The sequence below is a fragment of the Notothenia rossii genome (assembly GCF_949606895.1).
Source record: "Notothenia rossii genome assembly, chromosome: 9".
In the NCBI taxonomy this organism is placed as follows: Eukaryota; Metazoa; Chordata; class Actinopteri; order Perciformes; family Nototheniidae; genus Notothenia; species Notothenia rossii.
In genome coordinates, this window is record NC_136907.1 from 8705901 (window position 1) to 8726509 (window position 20609).

The 20609-nt window shown below is 40.5% G+C and overlaps 2 protein-coding genes across 2 annotated transcripts; both read left to right on the top strand.

The window, feature by feature from the left end:
- Positions 1-242: 242 nt before the first annotated feature.
- On the top strand, positions 243-10926 carry map3k7cl (map3k7 C-terminal like). The gene is made up of 5 exons (XM_079647404.1): positions 243-602; positions 1660-1741; positions 4268-4326; positions 5574-5689; positions 10003-10926. The coding sequence occupies exons 2-5, from the start codon at positions 1666-1668 to the stop codon at positions 10181-10183; spliced, it is 432 nt and encodes a 143-aa protein (XP_079503530.1). The 5' UTR covers positions 243-602; positions 1660-1665; the 3' UTR covers positions 10184-10926.
- Positions 10927-11701: 775 nt separating this feature from the next.
- bach1b (BTB and CNC homology 1, basic leucine zipper transcription factor 1 b) lies at positions 11702-17740 on the top strand. The gene is made up of 5 exons (XM_079647403.1): positions 11702-12099; positions 12194-12436; positions 13243-14664; positions 15596-15802; positions 15906-17740. Exons 2-5 carry the CDS (start codon positions 12194-12196, stop codon positions 16242-16244), a joined length of 2211 nt encoding a protein of 736 aa, XP_079503529.1. The 5' UTR covers positions 11702-12099; the 3' UTR covers positions 16245-17740.
- The last annotated feature ends 2869 nt before the right edge of the window (positions 17741-20609 follow it).

Here is a 20609-nt window from a genome sequence, read left to right on the forward strand (position 1 = left end):
CCTGCGTAAAGGTGGACTTGCACTTCATTGCCAACACCATCCCTCCCCCCAAAAGAAAAACACTCTTGCTCTATTTTCTTCCGCCAGAGCTTTTATAGCATGAGATGTTCATTCTGAGCAACTGTCTCATTGCAAAGCTATTACAAAGCTCAAGACCATCCCAGCGGCATGACCGTGTCACTCAAAACAGTGCTGCAGCTATGGGCATTTTTGCGAGCTAAAGTCATGTCATCCGAGACATTTAATTGGGCCCAGGCCGCCACAGGGGGACAGCAGACATTCCTCCCCCGCCTGCGCCCTGTTGTGTTGCGCTGCGCCGCGTGGCTGCACTCCGTGGATGTCATGCCCATGTCCACGCGCAGATTTGAGAGGCGTTTATTATGGTGAAGAACTTCTGAATACCAAAGAATATCGTTTTTGTCTCCAGAGGGACGTTGAGTTCAACTTTTGGAGAGATAGTTGTGCCATGCTGATGTACGACTTGTGTTTTTTCTGAAGAGACATCAGCAGACGGTGAATCAATATTGAGGACGTACACTGCCATCTGATTTCAAACTTTTTTATAAGGAATTTCATTGGTCGGGCTCCTGCTGCTGCTTCAGGTAACAATGACCTGTTGCATTTCCAGTGCACGCTGGAAATACTCCATATGTATGGGATAAAGTAGTCTTCATCATTATGTGGAACAATGCTTAAAATATTATGCACTATTTCAGCTGCCTGTTCTGTCACATTTGACCTTCCAGAGATATATTAATTTGAAAAAAAAATGTATTTGCTAGGGTAGAAAGTCAGGGAGGCATGTTATGTGTGACAGGGTTTACCAGGGTTAAAGTAGGCAAATGCCCCCTGATATAAAAAGCCCTTACCCTTACAGAGGGGGCACAATCCAGACCTCAGAGCCAGTCTGTCAAAGCTCTCTAATGATTTAATCCCACTGCAACTTTAAATGGATGATGAAACTGGTGGTGTGTGTGTGTTAGTCTCTGTGTGTGTGTGTGTGTGTGTTAGTCTCTGTGTGTGTGTGTGTGTGTGTGTGTGTGTGTGTGTGTGTGTGTGTGTGTGTGTGTGTGTGTGTGTGTGTGTGTGTGTGTGTGTGTGTGTGTGTGTGTGTGTGTGTGTGTGTGTGTGTGTGTGTGTGTGTGTGTGTGTGTGTGTGTGTGTGTGTGTTTATAAGGCCCCATACTTTCCTAGGTGTGGATTAATCACATGGTTTATCAGAACAGGCTTTCGTTTAATAAACACAACACCTGCTGAGTTCACTGTTTAGTTGAGTTGAAGTCACAATATTGGGATGAAAAAAACTATACTTAGCTTTCCATTTCAGATAGGACACCACATAAACCACTGGTTTATCTTTTGTTATAAAAGTAAAAAATAAATGCCACTTACAGTTTCCCAGAAATGTAGGTAGCACCTTTAGATCATTCTGTCCTAGCAATTGTTTAAACCCCACACATTTACAGTTATATAAAACAGCAAGGCAAGAAAACCCCACATTTAGTAATCTTGAAACTGTATTTTTTATTAAATGTGTTAAATTAATTATAGCTCTGTCAGTTTCCAGTTGATCGAGTGATCGTTTCATTATTACATCATCACTTCTCTTTCATGAGATCCTCGCCCTAACAGCTGTGTTTTGTGCTTGGACCCGTGAAGGGATAAATGATCACCTCAACCAGAAGAGTGTCTCCTGATAAATCTGAAGTTAGAATCGCCTTCAGCCTCGAAGACACATCAGGTAAACACACTCACACTAACTAACTGTGCACTCTCACACACACACACACACACCTGCAAATGCCCACACACACACCCCCCCCCCCCCACACACACACACACACACACACACACTCACACACACACACACACACACACACACACACACACACACACACACACACACACACACACACACACACACACACACACACACACACACACCTGCAAACCCCCCCCCCCCCCACACACACACACACACACACACACACACACACACACACACACACACACACCTGTGTTTCCAGCATCCTCAAAAAAGACACTAACACATTTTTTTTGAGTTTAGTTAAACCTATTAATCAATAGATAATGTAACACCTGCATTGCTTGGAGCTCTACTCTCACTGCATTTCCAGTATGTGTGGAACACATGCACGGCATTCCTCCTACCAAAACAGACCAGGCACAATCTGCCCCTCACACCCCCAACCCCTCCTCCCTCACACCCTATCCCTTTAACTGTGTTCATTCTTCTACGCTGCAGCTGAGACAGGTGCTCCCTATTTCTGTAGGACCCCTGCATATTAAAAACCAACCACACATGCATGTGAGCAGCTGTGCACTTGCACCACGCTAGCGTTTGCACAACCTTTTATGTGGCCACGATTACTTCATTCTATCATTTTCAATCAGAACTCAGCGGTCTGTCCTGGGACAAGGTGCTGTCTTTCAGGATGTTTTACTCGAGTGGGGCCGGGCACTGGGACAGCAGCTGCTCCCATGAAATGGCAGAGTCAGGTTTCCCTCTAATACTAACAGTGTCCCGCTGCCTGATTCACTGTTCAGCTTTTAGAACACTGGCCTATATTTATAAGCAGTTAACACTTCCAGTCCTAGTCCGCCCATCGCTGATCCCCCTTGTCTTTCTCTTAGGAAGTGAGATGAAGGGCTGTAGCCGGAACTACACTCAAATCCCACTCTGAGCAATGATTCATTGAACTCATTGACATTCTGCTTGTCATTTTCTCATGGCAACATGTACTGTATCTTACTGAGTTACATTTGCATATTTCTTAATGCTGTTTATAGCTTGCTTTTTAATTTACATCAGTGGATTCAGATTTAGTTTCCCTTTACCTTTTATGTTTTTTTTTCTCTATCCTTTTTCTTGAGGGTCAAATACCTATCCAGCGACGACTATACTTGGTAACATGCTTACGTGCCTTATTTTACTTTTGGTTAAACCATCCAGAGCTGCTCAGGCACAACCTGACCCTACCCTCCAAAATCAAATTTTAGATATTCCCAAGACGATCATGTTGTTCCCTCTTTGAACTCGTGTTCCTCGGCAGGGGACCTGTGCTCCATCTAGGGATCATCGTCTGGGCCTTTCATGACTTCATGCCAGGCATAGTTATAACCACTGTGTCAATCCTAAGCATGAGAACTGTATTTATTCCACATCATAATTGGCCCCGCGGCTGCAGCCTGGCCCACTGATACCTCTGCTTTTAGAAGGTTGCATCATCCCAGGATTCTCCACATGTGTTCCACAATTCCTGGGGGACATTACTGGCTGGTGCAGACAACCGGTCTGTTTCTGTCTGTCTGGCTGCCTGTCTGAATCCCTCTCTGTCCATACATCTGGCCTGTCTGCTCTTTCTGCCCACTGTTGGTCTGTTTGTGTTCTTACTCTGCATGTCATTCAGTGTGGCAGCTCATTACTGATGTACAGTAAGAGGACATGGCTCATTTATAAGCGTAGCAGCATGTTGCTATGTTGTGGTGTCATATAAGAGGCCCCTACAGTGTTTCATTTTGGTCTATTTTATGAGGCGGGGAAAGGCATTTAAGCAACTGCTCTTCAGACAAGTCACTTGGCTGTACATCAACAACATGCAGCAAGCAATACTAATGAAATAGAAACATATATACATTTAGACTTTTAGCATCCTATAAAAATCAACTTGCAATGCTAAAAGAAACCCTATTCATTAAAGGAAATACGTAATTGTCATTGGCCATCAGGATTAGCATGGTTGTTAGTGTTTGTCTTACTTCTTTGACTTTTACTCGTGTGTTTACTTTGAATATGTGATTGCAACATTATTTTGTAGTAAATTCCTAATGTAATAGCTTCCTGCAATGCTTTCAATATGTTCAAAGCAATTTCTGCTTGCACTGGTATCGCCACATGATTCATACCAAACATTTGACAAGATAATCTCTCTCCCACAAGTTTCATATACTGTATCTGCATGCTGATTTTAATATAGTACTGGGAGAGAATGAAGGAAATCACTCTGGGAAGAAGCAGTAAATACAACTAAACCTATTGCTTGTACTTCTTGTCATGTACTAACCATAGCTCAACACTATATGAAATATTTAGCCCAAGCTCAACCAATATCCAAATGTCCCTTACATTGTAATGCATGCATAATAATAAGCCAATAATTCAAAAATATATAATAACACTACTCTTTGATAACTCAGCACATGTTCCTAATTGTTCATGTTTGATTAACGTCTTCTCTTTTAATAGATGTAAAAGATGTGGAGGACATCCCTCAGACTTTCCCAGACCTTGAACAGCGACTACAGGTATACAGTAATACTATACGAGTACATACTGTATGTGTAATATACACTACTGGTCAGGAAGTTACAGTAGAGTCACGATTGTACGAGAAAGCTTTCAGAATAATTGTTTTTTCCTCATGATGTACCTCTTTAATAAGTTTAAATGTAAAGTCTAAATAGATTTTCTTTCCTCGGAATAGTATCCCTCCTCTCGGCTCTGAATATTTATTTTGTATTTTAACTACAAAGGCCCTACTATTCTGTTAATGGTAGACTCTGAATCTGTTGGCTACATCAAGAGAAGCCTGAGTTAATTTTATCGACCCTGTAAATCAGTGTCTTGACTGTGTGCACTAAAGCTGCTATTAGTGTTGTCATTGAATTATCCTTCAGCGTGTGCCAGTGCCAGGGTTACATAAAGCTGGTTTAAAGTATCAAATGAGAACAGTAGTAACAGGCCAATGAATAATAGCTTTTATACACTCTACCACAGGCTTATAGCGGCTCACTAGCATTGGGCCATAGGGTGTTCTACTGTAAGGCCTTTAAGTGTGTGACATAAAGCTCATACAAGCAGTATGGAGGCAAGTCAGTTCAGGTCTCATTTTTATAATGTAAGGAGATACTTTATTAAATCAAAGTTTAAAAAAAACATGTTCTTGAATATCATTTACCTCTGTTATGTATGTTTTTGTTTGTTTGTTTATTTATCTGCTTATTTGTTTGTTTATTTGTTTTTTGTTTTTTTAATAACAAATGTATTTCTTTAATAAAAAAAAAATATATATATATATGTTAGTAATTTAGTTTTTGGGAGAAGGGGTGGGATTAAATAAGTGCAAACTTCTTCCCACCCCTTTTTGGATGTACAATAATAAATATTATTTGTTTATACATCATTTAGAATCAGTAATATTTTTGTATATCAATTTGACACTGCTTAATTTTGTATTGTATAATAATTCTCATTTGAAATGTTTGTATTATTGTGCGAAATAAATCGAATCGAATCCAAATCAAAGTACATGAAAAGGTTGATATTGGGGTTCTGTGGTCAGAGGGTCATTAAAGTAAAGGAATTAGCCATTATACAGCCAAGTAGCATAAATTGTAATAATTAATAACGTCAGTAACATTTTAATTTCTTTAGAATTTGGAAAGTGGTTGGAAACGTTTTGACATATTACTGATTGTGTGAAATAATGTGTGTTAAATCATAATCTGTTTTGTTTTGTCTTTCTGATCCGTCTCACCCTGCCCCCCCGCAGCCAGTACCCCCCTGTGTGTCTTTGAGAGAGAGCGTCCAGGTGCACAAGGAACACAGCAGGATGGCCAGAGAGTTCCACCAGGCCAAACACGAGATCGCTGCCATTGAGGATCGCAAGTGAGTCCCTATAAAATATCTATTATTGGAAAAACACAAAACAAAACAGGGGGTGTTGTAATGCAACGGAAGCATGTCTACCCTCAGCCTAAATGTTTGGGCAAATCATGTAAGGCTGCACTGTTGGGACCAGAAGAAAATACATAACTAATAACATTTTCATTAATATTAGTTTTTCACAAGGAATATTAGCTTCTGACATTATCAAGGAACATTGACTCTAGGACAACTAATGATTTTAGTAGTTAATTCCCTCTGAGGCCATCTTTACTATAAAAATAAAACAATCACTTTTTGTTCAAAATGTCCACCAGGTGGCACATGTTAATAGCTTTCATACAGACTTTAGCATATTAACTCTTGAGAGTACTACCTTAAAGGGGACCTATCATGCAAAATGCACTTTTGTACGTCTTTTATACATGAATATGTGTCCCCGGTGTTCCAGGGAACTCACCAAGTGTCAGAAAACACAACCCTCTCTATTTTCCTCCGTACCCAAATCTCTTAAAAAGGGGCTGCAACGGATCTGATACAGACTGATCCAGATTTGAACACTTCTGTGACGTAACTGAAGTGGCGCTACGGCTATTGGGCCAACTCCACCAATCAGGAGGAGACAGCCACGGACATTGCCATTCGAAAGCGCTGGAGATGCTGTAGTACATATGCCAGGCCTGTAGATGGTGCTGTTCTCACAGAATCAGCCCATGCAAAGAAAGTGTTAAATTGAGCGAAATGAGGAATGGCTAAAATGCATGATTTGTTTGGTATTTTGACAAATGAAAAGTATAAATATGCCTTATATAGGTATGGTCCTACACTATATTATTCAAATATAGCATGATAGGTCCACTTTAAGATTATATGTGAACAGTTAGTACTGTACAATTTAATTTTAAGGGAGATTTCTTTATTTTTGTAATAACGTTAAATCAGAGAACACCTTCGGAGAGTGAATATCGCACTGCGACCATTTTAAGCTGTAATAAGTGAGACCTGCTGTATTTTTGTATGCACCTGTGTGGTGTCGATGCCTGCACACACACAGGGGAGTACTACACACACCACACACACAGGGGAGTACTACACACACCACACACACAGGGGAGTACTACACACACACACACAGCGCACACTGTCCCCTGTGCCCTCAGCAGCTGTGGGGGGATCTTAGTAGGGGGATTTTCAAGGCCATTGCTGCTGCCCCACCACACACACACACACACACACACACACACACACACACACACACACACACACACACACACACACACACACACACACACACACACACACACACACACACACACACACACACACACAACCTACGCCACTTGGCAGCTCCTAAATAGAGAACAGCAGGCAGACTCTGATGGGATGAGTGTAGCCTTGAGTTGAGATAAGAACATGATGAGTCAGGCCAGTACAAACTCTTGGTTCTCTCTTTTAACGCTGTCGCTCATGCCAACTTCCACTGACACGTACACACGCCAAGTTTGATTCACACCTCAAGTAAAATGATTCACAACTAGGCAGAAGGGAAGGCACTACACAGATTGTGCTTTTACGCCAATACTACAAGTACAATATTTCTCTGTTGTTGATCATTTATTACTCAGATTATTGTGTGTGGATATTTTCAGATTTTCTGCTAAGGTCATAAACCATTGACAGACATACTTTATACAATGGACTTTTTCTTACTTGCCATTTGATTACATGCAGAAATTCAGGTTAGTCCCGGACATACAGTGAAGTATTGCAGAAATTACAACAGGAACAACATTCTAACACACTGCGGAGGGATTTTCCAAAATTCACTCAGTGAACTTTTGGTCAGTAATATCAAACCAGCCCATACTGTATAGAGAGAAGGTTGATGTTTGTTTACATGAGACAAATTCATTTGTTTCAGAAAACCCCTTTTCAGTGTGTACAAAAACAATGATTCAAACATTGGTAGGCCAATAGTAGATAAGATCGCAGGAACCATCATGATGCAAACTCTAATTGTAAAATAATTAGGAAGTCATAACATTTCTTCAAAACATTGGTGTCCATATTAGAAGATTTGAAATGATGTCATACTTGTTCATAACTTTAACTGCGTGGTGTCTGTTATGTTGTTGCTAAGCACATTTTGTTCAGGTATTCACAGAAGAGGCTAAATTAGCACATATCATGGTTGTTCGTTAAATAGGAAAAACAATCTGTATTAGTTACATTAGATTCAATTCCTCTTTTCTGGTTTCCAAATGCAATTTTTTGAGCTAAGAAGGATCTTTCCCCTTTTCTTAGCCTCTCTCTGTAAAACAAAACTTACTTACACACAGCAGGAAGCATATGCACATGCACGTTTCAACTTGCTCCTGAAAAGAAAACAGAAACGTAGCAAAAATGTAATGCATCGGATTCCCTGATCATTGACTGTAAATCACACTGTGTGTCACTTGTTTTGGAAAACGCTGTGGTTTGAAAAAGCTTAACTTTAATTGCAGATGAATACAAGTATTTAATCCCAAAATGAAATCTTGAGCAAATTACCTTGAGCAAAAGTCTTCTCTTTGTGTTTTAGGTGTTTGTCACAAAGTATTACAAAATAAATGAAGTTATGCTTTTCAACACGGATGATTTTGGCAGTCTTAGAAGGTGTAACAACTGAACATAGACTGAGAATGAGAAGAGATAGAAAGATAAGGTGATGAGTCATATCATATTTCATAGTTTCCGCTGAACTGTCTATTTCTATTATTGATTTTTACATCAGGAAATGAAAATACAAAAATAGGTGTTATAGGTATTTGAAAAGGATGATTACAAATTAAAAGTCCATCCAGTAAATTTAAACTGTGATCGATATTTAAACAAAAGAATAGCCATAATAACACAAAACACTTCACAAAAAAGCCCTGTCAGTATCCTGCTGTCACAATCAAATTAATTCATATTATGGCGAAGCCTAGACAAAATGTCAAGCTGAGTCAAAATCAATTCATGTTTTGAAACAGAGTTGGAAAAATGTTTTACCTATATATATATATATATATATATATATATATATATATGTATCATATGTGCGTGGTGCAGTGCATTGTGCGTTGGTGTTCAGATCAGGGGGTCACAGGTTCAAACCCCACTGCAGTCAGCATGTCGTGTGTGCCTGAGACACTTCACCCCAAATTGCTCCTGTGGGGATTGTCCACAGTATTGAGTATGTAAGTTGCTTTGGATAAAAGTGTCTAACATGTAACATGTAATGTGATGTGTGTAAATTTGGTTAAAAGAAAGTATGGTTTGTTCCATTCAATCGTCTAACATTGAACCCCTTCAGCAAATGAAAACCTGTTCAGTCATGAAATCTCTACAGACTGCCTGCATTGTAGAATAAAGAATAATTCTCCCCCTTTGGTAATGCTGCTTTTGTGTGACTTGGCACTTACCAGCCGTAATACAACCCTGACATTCACACACTTTCTGGCTTGAGGCCATGACACACGCGTCGTACATATACGTGTCTGTGTGCTCACAATGCCTCTCAAAGTCCAAACGCTGTTCTCTTCCAAGAGTGTGAAATCACTGCCAGGCAAAGTCAGGTCATCCTGCCTAAACCAAAGCTGGATTTGATTCCAAAAAATGTGGTTGACTTATTTTGTCATGCACCTTCAAGTGCTAAGGCATAGTGGATTTACGGTACAGGGCATCAACAATTCAGTTGATCTGGGGAAAAAAAATTCAGACAGAGATTTTCGTTTTATTCACTGAGACCTTTGACCTTTGTTGAAATTGTCTTTCATACAATTGTGCATCACTAGCCAATATGTTTGTAATATGGGTTTGTAAGAACTCTTAGACATAACAAAAATGTCCCCTTTGCATCTTGAATATTAGCCAAAAGTATGATTAACTTATTGCAGAGTGGTTAGCATTGTTGCCCAGTAACAATGTTTGTATTTCTGAAGCTCAGCCTTTTCTGTAAGTTTGCATTGTTTCCATCTTTACTTTGAGTTTCTCTGGTTTCCCCCACATTTAAGAAACAAAACAGCTCAAGAATATGAATCGCTTGAGATATAAATGTAAGCTTAGTCTGCAAATCTGCCTTTTATCTGATCCAGGAACCTGTTCAGGGTATTTGTCTGCATGCAGTCATGTGTATGCTGAGTCCAGGTCTTCACAACTGAAAATAAGATTAATCAGGAAGAAATAGAGAATTAAAAATTATTATTCAGAAAATGAATTATATAATTTGGAGAAATACTAAGAAAAGGAGCAATGTGCACCCTCTGTTAATGTTTTTATCCCACTCTATTTAGGCGTCAGTTGCTGGCAGAGCTGGTGGAGGATGAGAAGGTTGCCATGGAGATTGCCCGTCTAGAGGAGGAGTTTCTGCGTCTAACAGAGGAGAACCGCACACTGATGACTGTCCACAACGAGTGCGCTCAGCAGCTGGAGAGGCTCTGCTTACCCAATCAGACGAGGCAGGACTCCTCGTGACCTCTGACCTCCCGCAGAACCTGAGGCCTCCCAACATCCAGCTGACGCCAGGCAGGAAACCAGGCAGAAATAAAGGCTCAGCTAGTGCTCATTCAACACAAATACAGTCAGTGGTTCAGATAATTACACAGAAAGGTGCCGTGGTCATTTGTTTGAGATGCACTGTCATCATCTGCTGTTGTAGTGATTCTACCAAGCTATGACACAAGGCCACTTTTCTGGATTGTGTTATTATGTGATCTTGCAGAACCTTCCTGGTCGTCATTGCAAATACCTCACAGTATATATTCATACTCAGCTGCTGTGAATGTGACCAGATCATCTGAAATCTGTCTCAGGTCCTGTGGAGACTCAGATCTTTTACCCGAGGTCTGTGGAGGTAGCATGAGGTGGTATGATGTGGTCCAAATGTTGTATTTTGAGGATTGTTCCCCCCCCCCCCCACCTGCTCCCTCTCTTCCACCTATTGCCCGTCAAGTTCCTGTTGTGATAAAAAGGATATGAGACGAGTGGTTTAAAAGTGTCAGGGACCGGGTAATAATAGCCTTTTGTGAGGAACAGTAAAAGAAGAAGGGTGATTACGCTCATACGTTTCAAAATGAGCATCTGCTGTGACACAACACTGTAAGAATTGTACATTTGATTAATGTAGCGTGTCTCATCCACCTGGGTATTATACAACAAGATTAAACGTTGATTATTGCCTGCGTCCATTATTAAAGTGAATTTTATTTTAACACCAGCATCAGTTCCTTAGTTTCATTCCCAGCGCTGTTGTGTTTGGTGTCTGCTTTGCGTCCATATTGCAGTGCTTACATGGAAAAGGGAACTAGATTTTTTTTCACGAGGAGATTAGCTCATTGTGGAATTATGACAAAGTCGCGGGATTGGCTAGTTTGACTCTGGTAGCCTTCCTTCTTCCTCCTTTGAATCATGTGACATTGGCAACACTGCTTTGTGGTGATGATTAGTCCACTTTATTTTTACTTTCAATGCCAGGAATCCTGGCTTTGAAGGTGTACACAGAGAACTCACTCGTATTCATTACATGATTTTTCTGCCTCTAATAATCACGACCCGACCTTTTACAGTTTCTTGCACAAAAGCCTAAAAAATAAATCTAAGAATAAAATGAGGACAAATACTGGGTTATTGGCACTCTTTTACAGCTGTTCATTTATTTGACTTCTGCAAGGAAGGCAGACTCATATACACAAAAACACATGACGGAGACTTGAACTGATCTCTTTGAAAGATTGCTGCTGCCTAGAAGAACAGCATAATATGAGAAGTACTGAGAAATGTTTAATTTTAGACTAGTATAATCACCTCTTTGTTCTTGCAAAAGTTCATTTTCAGTTGCTTTTAACCCTCTGTTATCACACCATCTGTTCACAAAATGCATTGTCTGAAATGAGACGAGTTAGTCCACACTTACTCTGGAACAAACAAATGGACAAAAGAAAAAATGGTGTTTAAACACTTGGTTTATAATTCCAAACCCTGAATTATTTTCTTGGTAAATCTATAAATGGCTTATCTGGGAAAAGCCCGTTATTTTCTCAGACAGATCTAAGAGTGGGATTGGTACGGACGGGAAAACTGCTTGCTCATCCCATATCAGCAGGAGTGCATGAGTCAGCGCTTGCTCTGTTCCACCCAGAGTTGTTGCGACATAGCCTACACACACAGACACACTCCCTCTTTCTCCCCCTCCCTCCCACATACTCACACACAGGCCATATTACTGAGTCAAGCTCGGTTTTTAGTTTGTAGCAGAGTTGTGATAAGACTTTCTGAGAACCGTAGCCCGGTCTGACGGCATTCCATTTAGAAATAACCATGTGTGCTCAGAAGATGGGACTTTCTTTAACACTTCTCTAAGAAAGCTGGATATATAAAGGCGGCATTGAAAGGTTGGTATGTTTTTTTAATGTTTTACCTTTTATGTATCCCAAAAAAGGGGAAATGGTTAACTGTAACAGTGTGTGTTTGTGTGTATACATATAGATGTCTGTGATGGCTGCTCCACGGTCGTCTGTGTTTACATTTGAGTCTGCAGTGCATTCCTCCCATGTGCTGAGCCGCCTGGACGAGCAGCGTCACCGGGACACGTATTGTGATGTTACCGTGGTGGTGGAGGGCCACAGTTTGAGAGCCCACCGCTCAGTGCTCGCTTCCTGTAGCGAGTACTTCTCACACAGGATTTCCTCCCTCACACAGCATGGGGCTGTCATCAGTCTGCCACAAGAGGTGAGAGGACACCTCAAGATACATTAAAGTAACGTAGAGAAAGTGAAAAACACACAAGCCGTGCTGCCAAACACACCCCTGTGTAAATGTGAAGTGAGAAGTATGATGAATGGTTCATTTCCTCAATAGTGTTGATGGTAAATAGGCTGACTAGATTTGTTTTAACCTATGACATATTAGTATGCTGTTTAGTGTAAATACTACCATGACACACACTTGACTGACAGCAGTTTTCCTTCAAATGCTTTTTTTTTAACAATACAATTATTGTGGTTCTTAGTGGTTTCCTGTTTCCTGAAGAGATATTTAAACACCAAATATATTCCCAGTGGGTCTTAAGGAATAATACTAAAGTTAGAAAGAAGAAAAACTAAGAGAAAAATAAAAAGAAGCAGAAAAGTGTTCAACCAATCTGATCTGCAAGAGGGAACCGCTGGCTTAGATAACAAAGCTATTTTAATTAGATGTTTTTGTGTTTTCGAATTATTCCACAAGTACAGTGTTTCTTTCACAAATTGAATTTGCATTTACACAATTCTTTAATACACTGGTACTCAGCTTCTTGGTAACTGCAAAAGCCACTGAAAAAAGAGAGAAAATAGATTATTGTTTACATGTATTGGTTGTTGTGTCAGTAAAATCTTACAATCCTTGGCCTTATTTCACAAAACACATCTGGTCAGAGAATGTTTATTTCCCTGGCTTACTGGCATATTGTTGCCTTCTGACAGAACATATTATAGAATTATGTATTGCTGTCCTTGAGAAAGATAATGCTCATTTATATTGCTTGTCCTCTTTCACAGGTGACAGTTGCCGGCTTTGAACCTTTGCTGAATTTTGCCTACACATCCAAACTTCTCTTCGGGAAAAACGATGTCTTAGAAATACGCAATTCAGCTTCCTTTCTTGGTTTCAGAGACCTAGACGAGTCATGCTTTGATTTCCTCCTCCCCAAGTTCTTCTCCAGCAATGACTCTGCCCCTGTCCCGAGAAAGACCTGTTGTAAGAAGATATGTAAGAGGCGATTGTTAAAGGAAGACATTGGCTCTGACAGTGTTTTGTTGGATGAGAAAGAAGTAGAACCAGTTGATGACTCACCATGTACACAGGAAGTGGCTTGGCACTGTGACAAATCAGTGAACAACAAAATGGGAAGTCTGAACAAAGCAAGCACTCTTCCACCTGAAGCTGAAGGGACCAACATTGAATATACGCAATGTCCAAAGTATCGCAAGTTCCAGCTAGCTTGTTGTAAGGAAAGTTGCGTCACAGATAAAAGTCTGAACAATCCTGCCACAGTTATCAGGGACTTGTGGGACCTCTCCTGCTCGCCCCCCTCCAGCAGTGCTAAGAGCAAAAAAGAAACTGATGTTGAATTCCCTCATATTTCCACCTCAAATTCCACCACACAGAGCGAAGGAGGGGCTGATGAGCCATGGAAAAATGACAAGGAAACAGAGAATGGTGGGGAAGTTGATGTGATTGAGAAAGACACACATGAAAGGCAACGCAAGTGGATTAAGAAGGAAAGAGAGATGAATGTGGGGGAAGAGATCAGCTCTTCAGACAGATCCACTGTCAAGGAAGTCTCTTCAGGGTCGAGCCCATCGCTGGGCGAGAGGTCATCAGGGTTTATATTGAACCATTGCCCCCTGAAGACCTTTGTTGAAGCCCCTGCAATCACTCTGTCACAGGGGTTTGCCGTGGACATTACAGAGGGCAAGAAAACAAATAAATCTGGTGCACTGCCGCCAGTATCCATTACCCATAAGGCAGAGGGACAGGTTGAAGCTGAGGTAAAAATGGCAGACGCTGAGATTGATTTGGGCTGGCAAGACAGAGGCAGCATGGAGAGCGTGACCCTGTCAGTAGATAATGCCAGAGAAAGGAGCTCAGAGGAAAGGGAGATGGCCGAGCACCTGGCGAGGAGGCTGGGGTCCGACGTGGAGCCCGATGCAGGAAGTTCCTCCGATACGGGGAGCGGGCGGGCACAGAGCAAGTCTTTAGAGTGGAGTAAGTGCCACAACATCAGCTCCACAAGCACCGGCTGTCCCTTCTTCCAGGATCTGGAGCAAGGCAGGTGTGTATGGAAGGGAGCAGAGCTGTCTGAGGGCGAGGGGGGCTCTCAGTCAGGTGTGTCATCCTTCAACTCGGGGGAGGATGGAGAGTGGGAGACGGAGACAGAAGGAGACAGTGAGGCCTACGCAAGAGAGCGGGCCAGACAGGTGAGCGGTTAAAAACCATGAATCAAGTCTGCCTTTTCTCTACAGATCTGCTCTGTTCTTTGATATGTTTATATATGCTTCCTGCTGACACCTAACTGGGAAGTTCATGTGCTGAAAATAGTCTGTGTCAGTAAACGTCAGCAAGCTCACCCCACATGTAGATCATTTCACTATGTTTGCTTGAGCTTGCATTCAACAGAAAGCAGAATCACTTAAGTGCCAAGTTAATTATTCACCAAGTTAATGATGTGTGTGTGTGTGTGTTTACTTGTGTTTGTTGCGACGGTGTGCATAATTAGCTCAGAGTCCAATTCATGAAATTGACAGCTATGCTCATTGAGTTAACAATGAACACGCACAAAGGACAGGTTTGAGGAAACTCTCATGTTTCTGTACAGAGAGGTTGAACAAAGCTGAGGTCACTTCACAGGAGAAACCAAGCTTTTATTTACTCTAGATAAAACACTTCATGGTGCTGCTCCAATAAACCAGCGAGTGTACATTTCCTGTCACACATTGTCCAGAAGCAATAACCCAGCACCCAACCTCTGCCTATAAAAGTTATCTCCGAGTAAATGATTAACATCTTGGTAAAAAATTAACATGAGTGTATTTGAACTCTATATTAATTTCCTTCTTTTGAGCAATTACAGCTCCATGCATCTGTTTGATCATTACATATCTTTATTCATAGTATTTTAATTCAAAGAAGGATTTCCTAAGATTTCAAGTTGACAATGATAATTAGTCCTTATGATGTCAATACAACCAAATCAAAGCTGTTTCCACCACCCTGCTGCTTTAAAGTAGGGGTGTTTGTACCACATTCCCATGTCTTCTAAAGTGTGACATCATGCAATATAGGATTGATTTAGCACCATCTTGCTTTTCTCTCTTGTCAAACCTTTATTTCCTGTGTGCGTGTCCTCAGGTGCAGTTGCCATTCTCTGTCGAGTGGATTGTTGATCTGAGCAGAAATGACTTCCAGCAGCTGCTGAAGCAACAGGTCTTCACCCGAGAACAGCTGGAGTTTGTTCACGATATGAGACGCCGCAGCAAAAACCGCCTCGCAGCTCAGCGTTGCCGCAAGAGGAAACTAGACTGCATATATAATCTGCAGTGTGAAATCAACAAACTGGTAAAAAAAAAACGAAAAACCTTCTCTTTAAATCAGCAGTTACTTTCCAATCCGCTTCTTGTTTATTCATTTAGATTGCATGTGCTGCTTGTGTGTGTCACAGAAGACAGAGAGGGAGACACTGATGACGGAGAAGAGCCATCTGAGCCAGATGAAGTCCAAAGCATGTCACAATGTCTCTGCGTTATGCCAGAGGGTCTGCAACGAAGCCAACCTGCAGCCGGAGCAGCTCCAGGTGTTGGCCAAATACAGTTCCCCGGACTGCCCTCTGTCCTCTCTCTCTACTCACATGGACGCTCTCTTCTCACAGCCTGGGCTGCTCCTCCAGCCTCACGCTAAACGGTCAGATTGTCTGGTTGGCCATGATGAGTATATGGGGTCTGATGAGGCTTCCAGCTCCAGAAAGGATACACCCACCAGAGATGATTATCATTCGCTTTAGATACAGCAAAAACCAATAGGGTTGATTATGATGTCAAACTAATGATTCCCTAAAGACTTAACTGCAGACTTTGGACTGAGGACAGGCTGTTTTATAAAGCAGTGGCATACTTTTGATACATTTATATTGAGTGGTTGCAATCAACGAACGTTTTAATGAACTCCTGCTACCCTTTTTTTATTTAAAACACAAGTGTTTAATTGCGAGGTCGGGAATGCATTCCTGGTGTCCAAAACTATTCATTTTACTTTTACACCATTGATAAGTCTGTAGAGCAAATGTTTCACCTTTGGCAAAGCGCTTATTAGACTTTGTTTTCAGGTGAAAGCTGATCGGTACCTGCTCACAAATAAACCCAGCCAGGGTGCATGTTGAGAATGTTAACATTTTAGCACTAAGACACACAACGTTAATCATAATGAAAGGGAACAATGGTCTCTATATTTATAGTGGGCTTCACTGCTTCATATCTCAGGAAATTATACATAATTCATTTCCTTTCTTAAAACTCTAAAGTGTTTTATACAGGCTCTCAGGTGTTAATAGGAAAACTCAGCAACAATACCTCTTGCACACAGTGTGGGTTAGGCCCTCTCCATGGAGAGAGCAACACACAACAAGATTTTGCACACAAACCAGACAACTGTCATTGTGGTTGTCCAACCGCAGTGAGATGGCTCTTTTAGGTTGCTCACAGCATGGACTCACTAAAACAAACCTCCTAATGTGTTTAAATGTGTTTAAAGTGCTGTCTAAAGAAAGTGCATCTTAGCAGAACTTTTATATACGAACAAAAAAACACTTTCAGGAGGAAAGCTGCTTCACTCTGCCTGATGAAAATTATTCCCATCATTATTCATTCCAGTTTGTCCTGAATTGCGGCAGGATTGTGTGTAACAACCATTTTAAAATATCTCGCAAGGTCAATTTTACATTTATATTTTGTGTCTCAAAGCACAATTATTTATTTTTGTTTTGCATTCCATGCATTACTCAGCGTTTCTGCTGACTTCCACCTATGACCTTTGACCTATTTTCTCCCCGCTTAGTAGATATTGACACTCAGGATTATTTACGGCAAACCAGCTTCACAACTTCCTCATGATCTAATTTCATTGTATTATATGTGCATATGTTTATTTTTGTACTCTTGATCACACTTACAGTGCATCCAGCCTCAAAATGATTTGTGTCTAATGTGAACTAATACAGTAATACAAACATTACGTAAAGGGTGCATTGATTTTATGAAGAAATTGGGTGACAGTTGGGTTTGACGGTGTTAAATGTCCTCAACAAAAGAACGTTTTGTTTTGTTGCATGATAACGCTGGTGCTTATTGCCCTCTAGTGGCAGTGCTGCTACAGTCAAAAGATTGTTAAGACTGTTCATTTATTTTAAAAGCACAAAAAAGGACTGTATATATCTAAAAGGATTTTTATAAACTAAAGTGAAACAAAACCAATCAATAATAAAACAGAAAAATAAACAGTTAATGGTGTTTGTTATCATGCCCAACTTGTGAAGATGCAGTGTAATTGAAAAACCATCAGCAAGGTTAATGAGATGTAGAATCTGTCAGTGTTCAGAGTGAGTGATGAATAGCTGAGCTCCTAAGGTCCTCACAGGACTCATCCTTCAACCTGGACGGATGTATTCATGATTTAATACTTCACTTTCATGTTTCTCCCTTCTGAATCTCAGTTGGTTTCATCTTTATTACTTTTAAGTTCTCTTTTTTTCTCCCTCTTTCTTCACTCCCCCTCTTTCCCTCTGTCTCTCTCTGGAGGCTATTTTAATTATAGAGGGACTGTTATTTCATCTCTCAATTTTCTTTTATGTGAGCAAACATAACGTAATACTCCTCAGATGATTACGAAACTGTACTAAGATCTGTAATACACAGCAATGTTGGTCATGTTCAGAGGCTATTAATGAACTTATCATAAGGAGAGAATTAAAGTATAACCCAAGGGGGTAAAGTTCACGCAGGTTAACTTGGCATCATGGATTATTGAATGGGCAGTGGGAACCGAGGGTCGCTGAGGTCCCAGGGCTTAAAGATGACAAAAACAGCCCAATGGAGGAGGTCATTAGCTTGGGAACGCACGAGTTCACATGCTGCAATTAAGTTTAAACCAGTCATCCTCAAGTGGCTGCTCTTCACTCATGGCTGCATGTGTTTCTACTGCTAAAGCCCTCGGTGTTCATAGTTGTGTTTTTCCTGTATACATGAGGAAAATTAGGAATTGTTTATCATTTGTACTTCATTCAAAGGTCACTATTATAGCAGCCGTCCTTCCGCCATGGGGTCATGGGCATCGAAGTAATTGAAATGATTTATTTTTTGATATATTATTTTTGGGCAGAGAATACCATTGGTGTTGTCCTGCATCTGACAGGACCTTGTCACCATGTCCTGAGGCCATGCATCCGGTTATAGCCAAGCTTTCAGTAGATATACTAAAACAAATAAAGGAGAGGTTAGACGAGCCTTCTGCTCATTCGCCCCGCGCCTCTGGAACTCCCTCCTAGATCAGCTGAGTTCTGCCCCTACCACCGCGAGGTCTTCAAAACCCTCTTCTTTCGGCAGGCCTTCCAATAAACTTTGAGCATGGTACACCTGGAGTACTGCCATTTTGATCGCTATCTCCGACTTTTTTTAATATATTTTTAATATATATATATATATATTTTTTTTTTTAATTATTATTACTATTATTTGTTTAATCTCTCAAATTGTATCAGTGTCCTTTGTTGTGAAGCGCTTCGAGATTTGCCTTGGCAGATGAGAAGCGCTATAGGCCTATAAATTAAATGTATTCCTATTATTATTATTATTATTAGCAAATAAATATCAACAGAAAAGGAAAAGGGAAGGTTGTTTCGAATCAATCAGTATCAGAAACTTGAAGTGAATAAAATGCCTGCAGTGTTACTAATGTGTCAACAGATGGCACCAGATGAGCAATTTATGATGGTGAGGAATCTTGATCAGACCGGATCATTTCTCTTCTATCATGTTGAGTTATTGCTGCTTGTATTCTGTTATATTCCAGATGACTGTTGGTCTCGATGTCTTGGCTGATTGTGTTTTGATCTAATAGAGAATCATCTGATGAAATATAAGTCAATTCCCTCTGGAAAATATTTGAAAGGCATTCAAAAGTGACCAATTTAATACGTTTGCTTCTGTTCAACTGCATGCAGATTTAAGTATTGGAAGATGGAATTATTGCTTTCTCCCATCTCATTTTATTTTCTTGCGACCTGCTTCTTCCTAATCACTCTCCGTCTCTGTCTCTCATTTTCTCGCCGTCTCTCCCTCCCAGAGAAAATGTGGGCGTTTTTCTGTAGGTGGTTCTCTGGCAGAGCCTGAGCTCTATAAGGGAGCACAATATGTTGGGCTCGTAATCGCAGTAATGAACAGTTAGATCTGTGCCAGTTGTTTTCATAGGAACAGTTAACAGACCAAAACTTGCAGCAGATTGTCCCAAATTGAAATGAGAAGTTTTAATTGAAATGTTGTTTTAATTACATCTTTTGAAACGTAATTAACATTCTAAAACATTGAAACCCACTGACACAACTTCCTCAACATTATGAAGTATCGGGTGATCTTGTTTCTTAGAGCATTTTTAGATCAGTTAATGGGTTGTTGGTGGCGATGTCTTTAATGTGAGCCAAGAGCGGACGACCAAATAATCCCTCTGGCAGAGAGTAATCCACGCCGTCATGGGGCTTCCTAATGAGGACCTGAGAGCCCTTGATCAGCCTGAAACACACACACACACACACACACACACACACACACACACACACACACACACACACACACACACACACACACACACACACACACACACACACACACACACACACACACACACACACACACACACACGCGCGCGCGCACGCACACGCACACGCAGAGCTGAGCTGAGCTGGCAATGGGCAACAATTCAATATAATATGTTTTCCTTTTTTCCTTTGAACTGTTATATTTATTATATTGAGATATGATGATTACATCGTCTGTAGTGATAATAACACCGAAAACAACTAGAATTTCACAGAAGAACTGATATGAAATATATAGATTCAAGTTATATTTTTCAGTGCAACTTTACAAGTTCAATGTGATTAATAGTCTCCAACATTAGAGTGACAAGCTCTCTTCTCCTACCTTTTAACTGCCATTAATCCAAAATACAGTAACACAAACAAATTAGGACAATATAATATAAAAGAATAAGCTTTATTTAAAAAATATTTAAATTCACCTGCATTTGTTATGTTTATTTTAAATCTTCAGCTCTTATCCCATGAACAAGTACTGTACTTTTCATTTATGAAGTATTGAAT

Coding starts and splice junctions, on each gene's coding strand:
- map3k7cl (XM_079647404.1), top strand. CDS start 1,666: ATGATCACCTCAACCAGAAGAGTGTCTCCTGATAAATCTGAAGTTAGA. Junction 1,742..4,267: donor CAGCCTCGAAGACACATCAG/GTAAACACACTC, acceptor CTCTTTTAATAG/ATGTAAAAGATGTGGAGGAC. Junction 4,327..5,573: donor ACCTTGAACAGCGACTACAG/GTATACAGTAAT, acceptor GCCCCCCCGCAG/CCAGTACCCCCCTGTGTGTC.
- bach1b (XM_079647403.1), top strand. CDS start 12,194: ATGTCTGTGATGGCTGCTCCACGGTCGTCTGTGTTTACATTTGAGTCT. Junction 14,665..15,595: donor CAAGAGAGCGGGCCAGACAG/GTGAGCGGTTAA, acceptor GCGTGTCCTCAG/GTGCAGTTGCCATTCTCTGT. Junction 15,803..15,905: donor AGTGTGAAATCAACAAACTG/GTAAAAAAAAAA, acceptor TGTGTGTCACAG/AAGACAGAGAGGGAGACACT.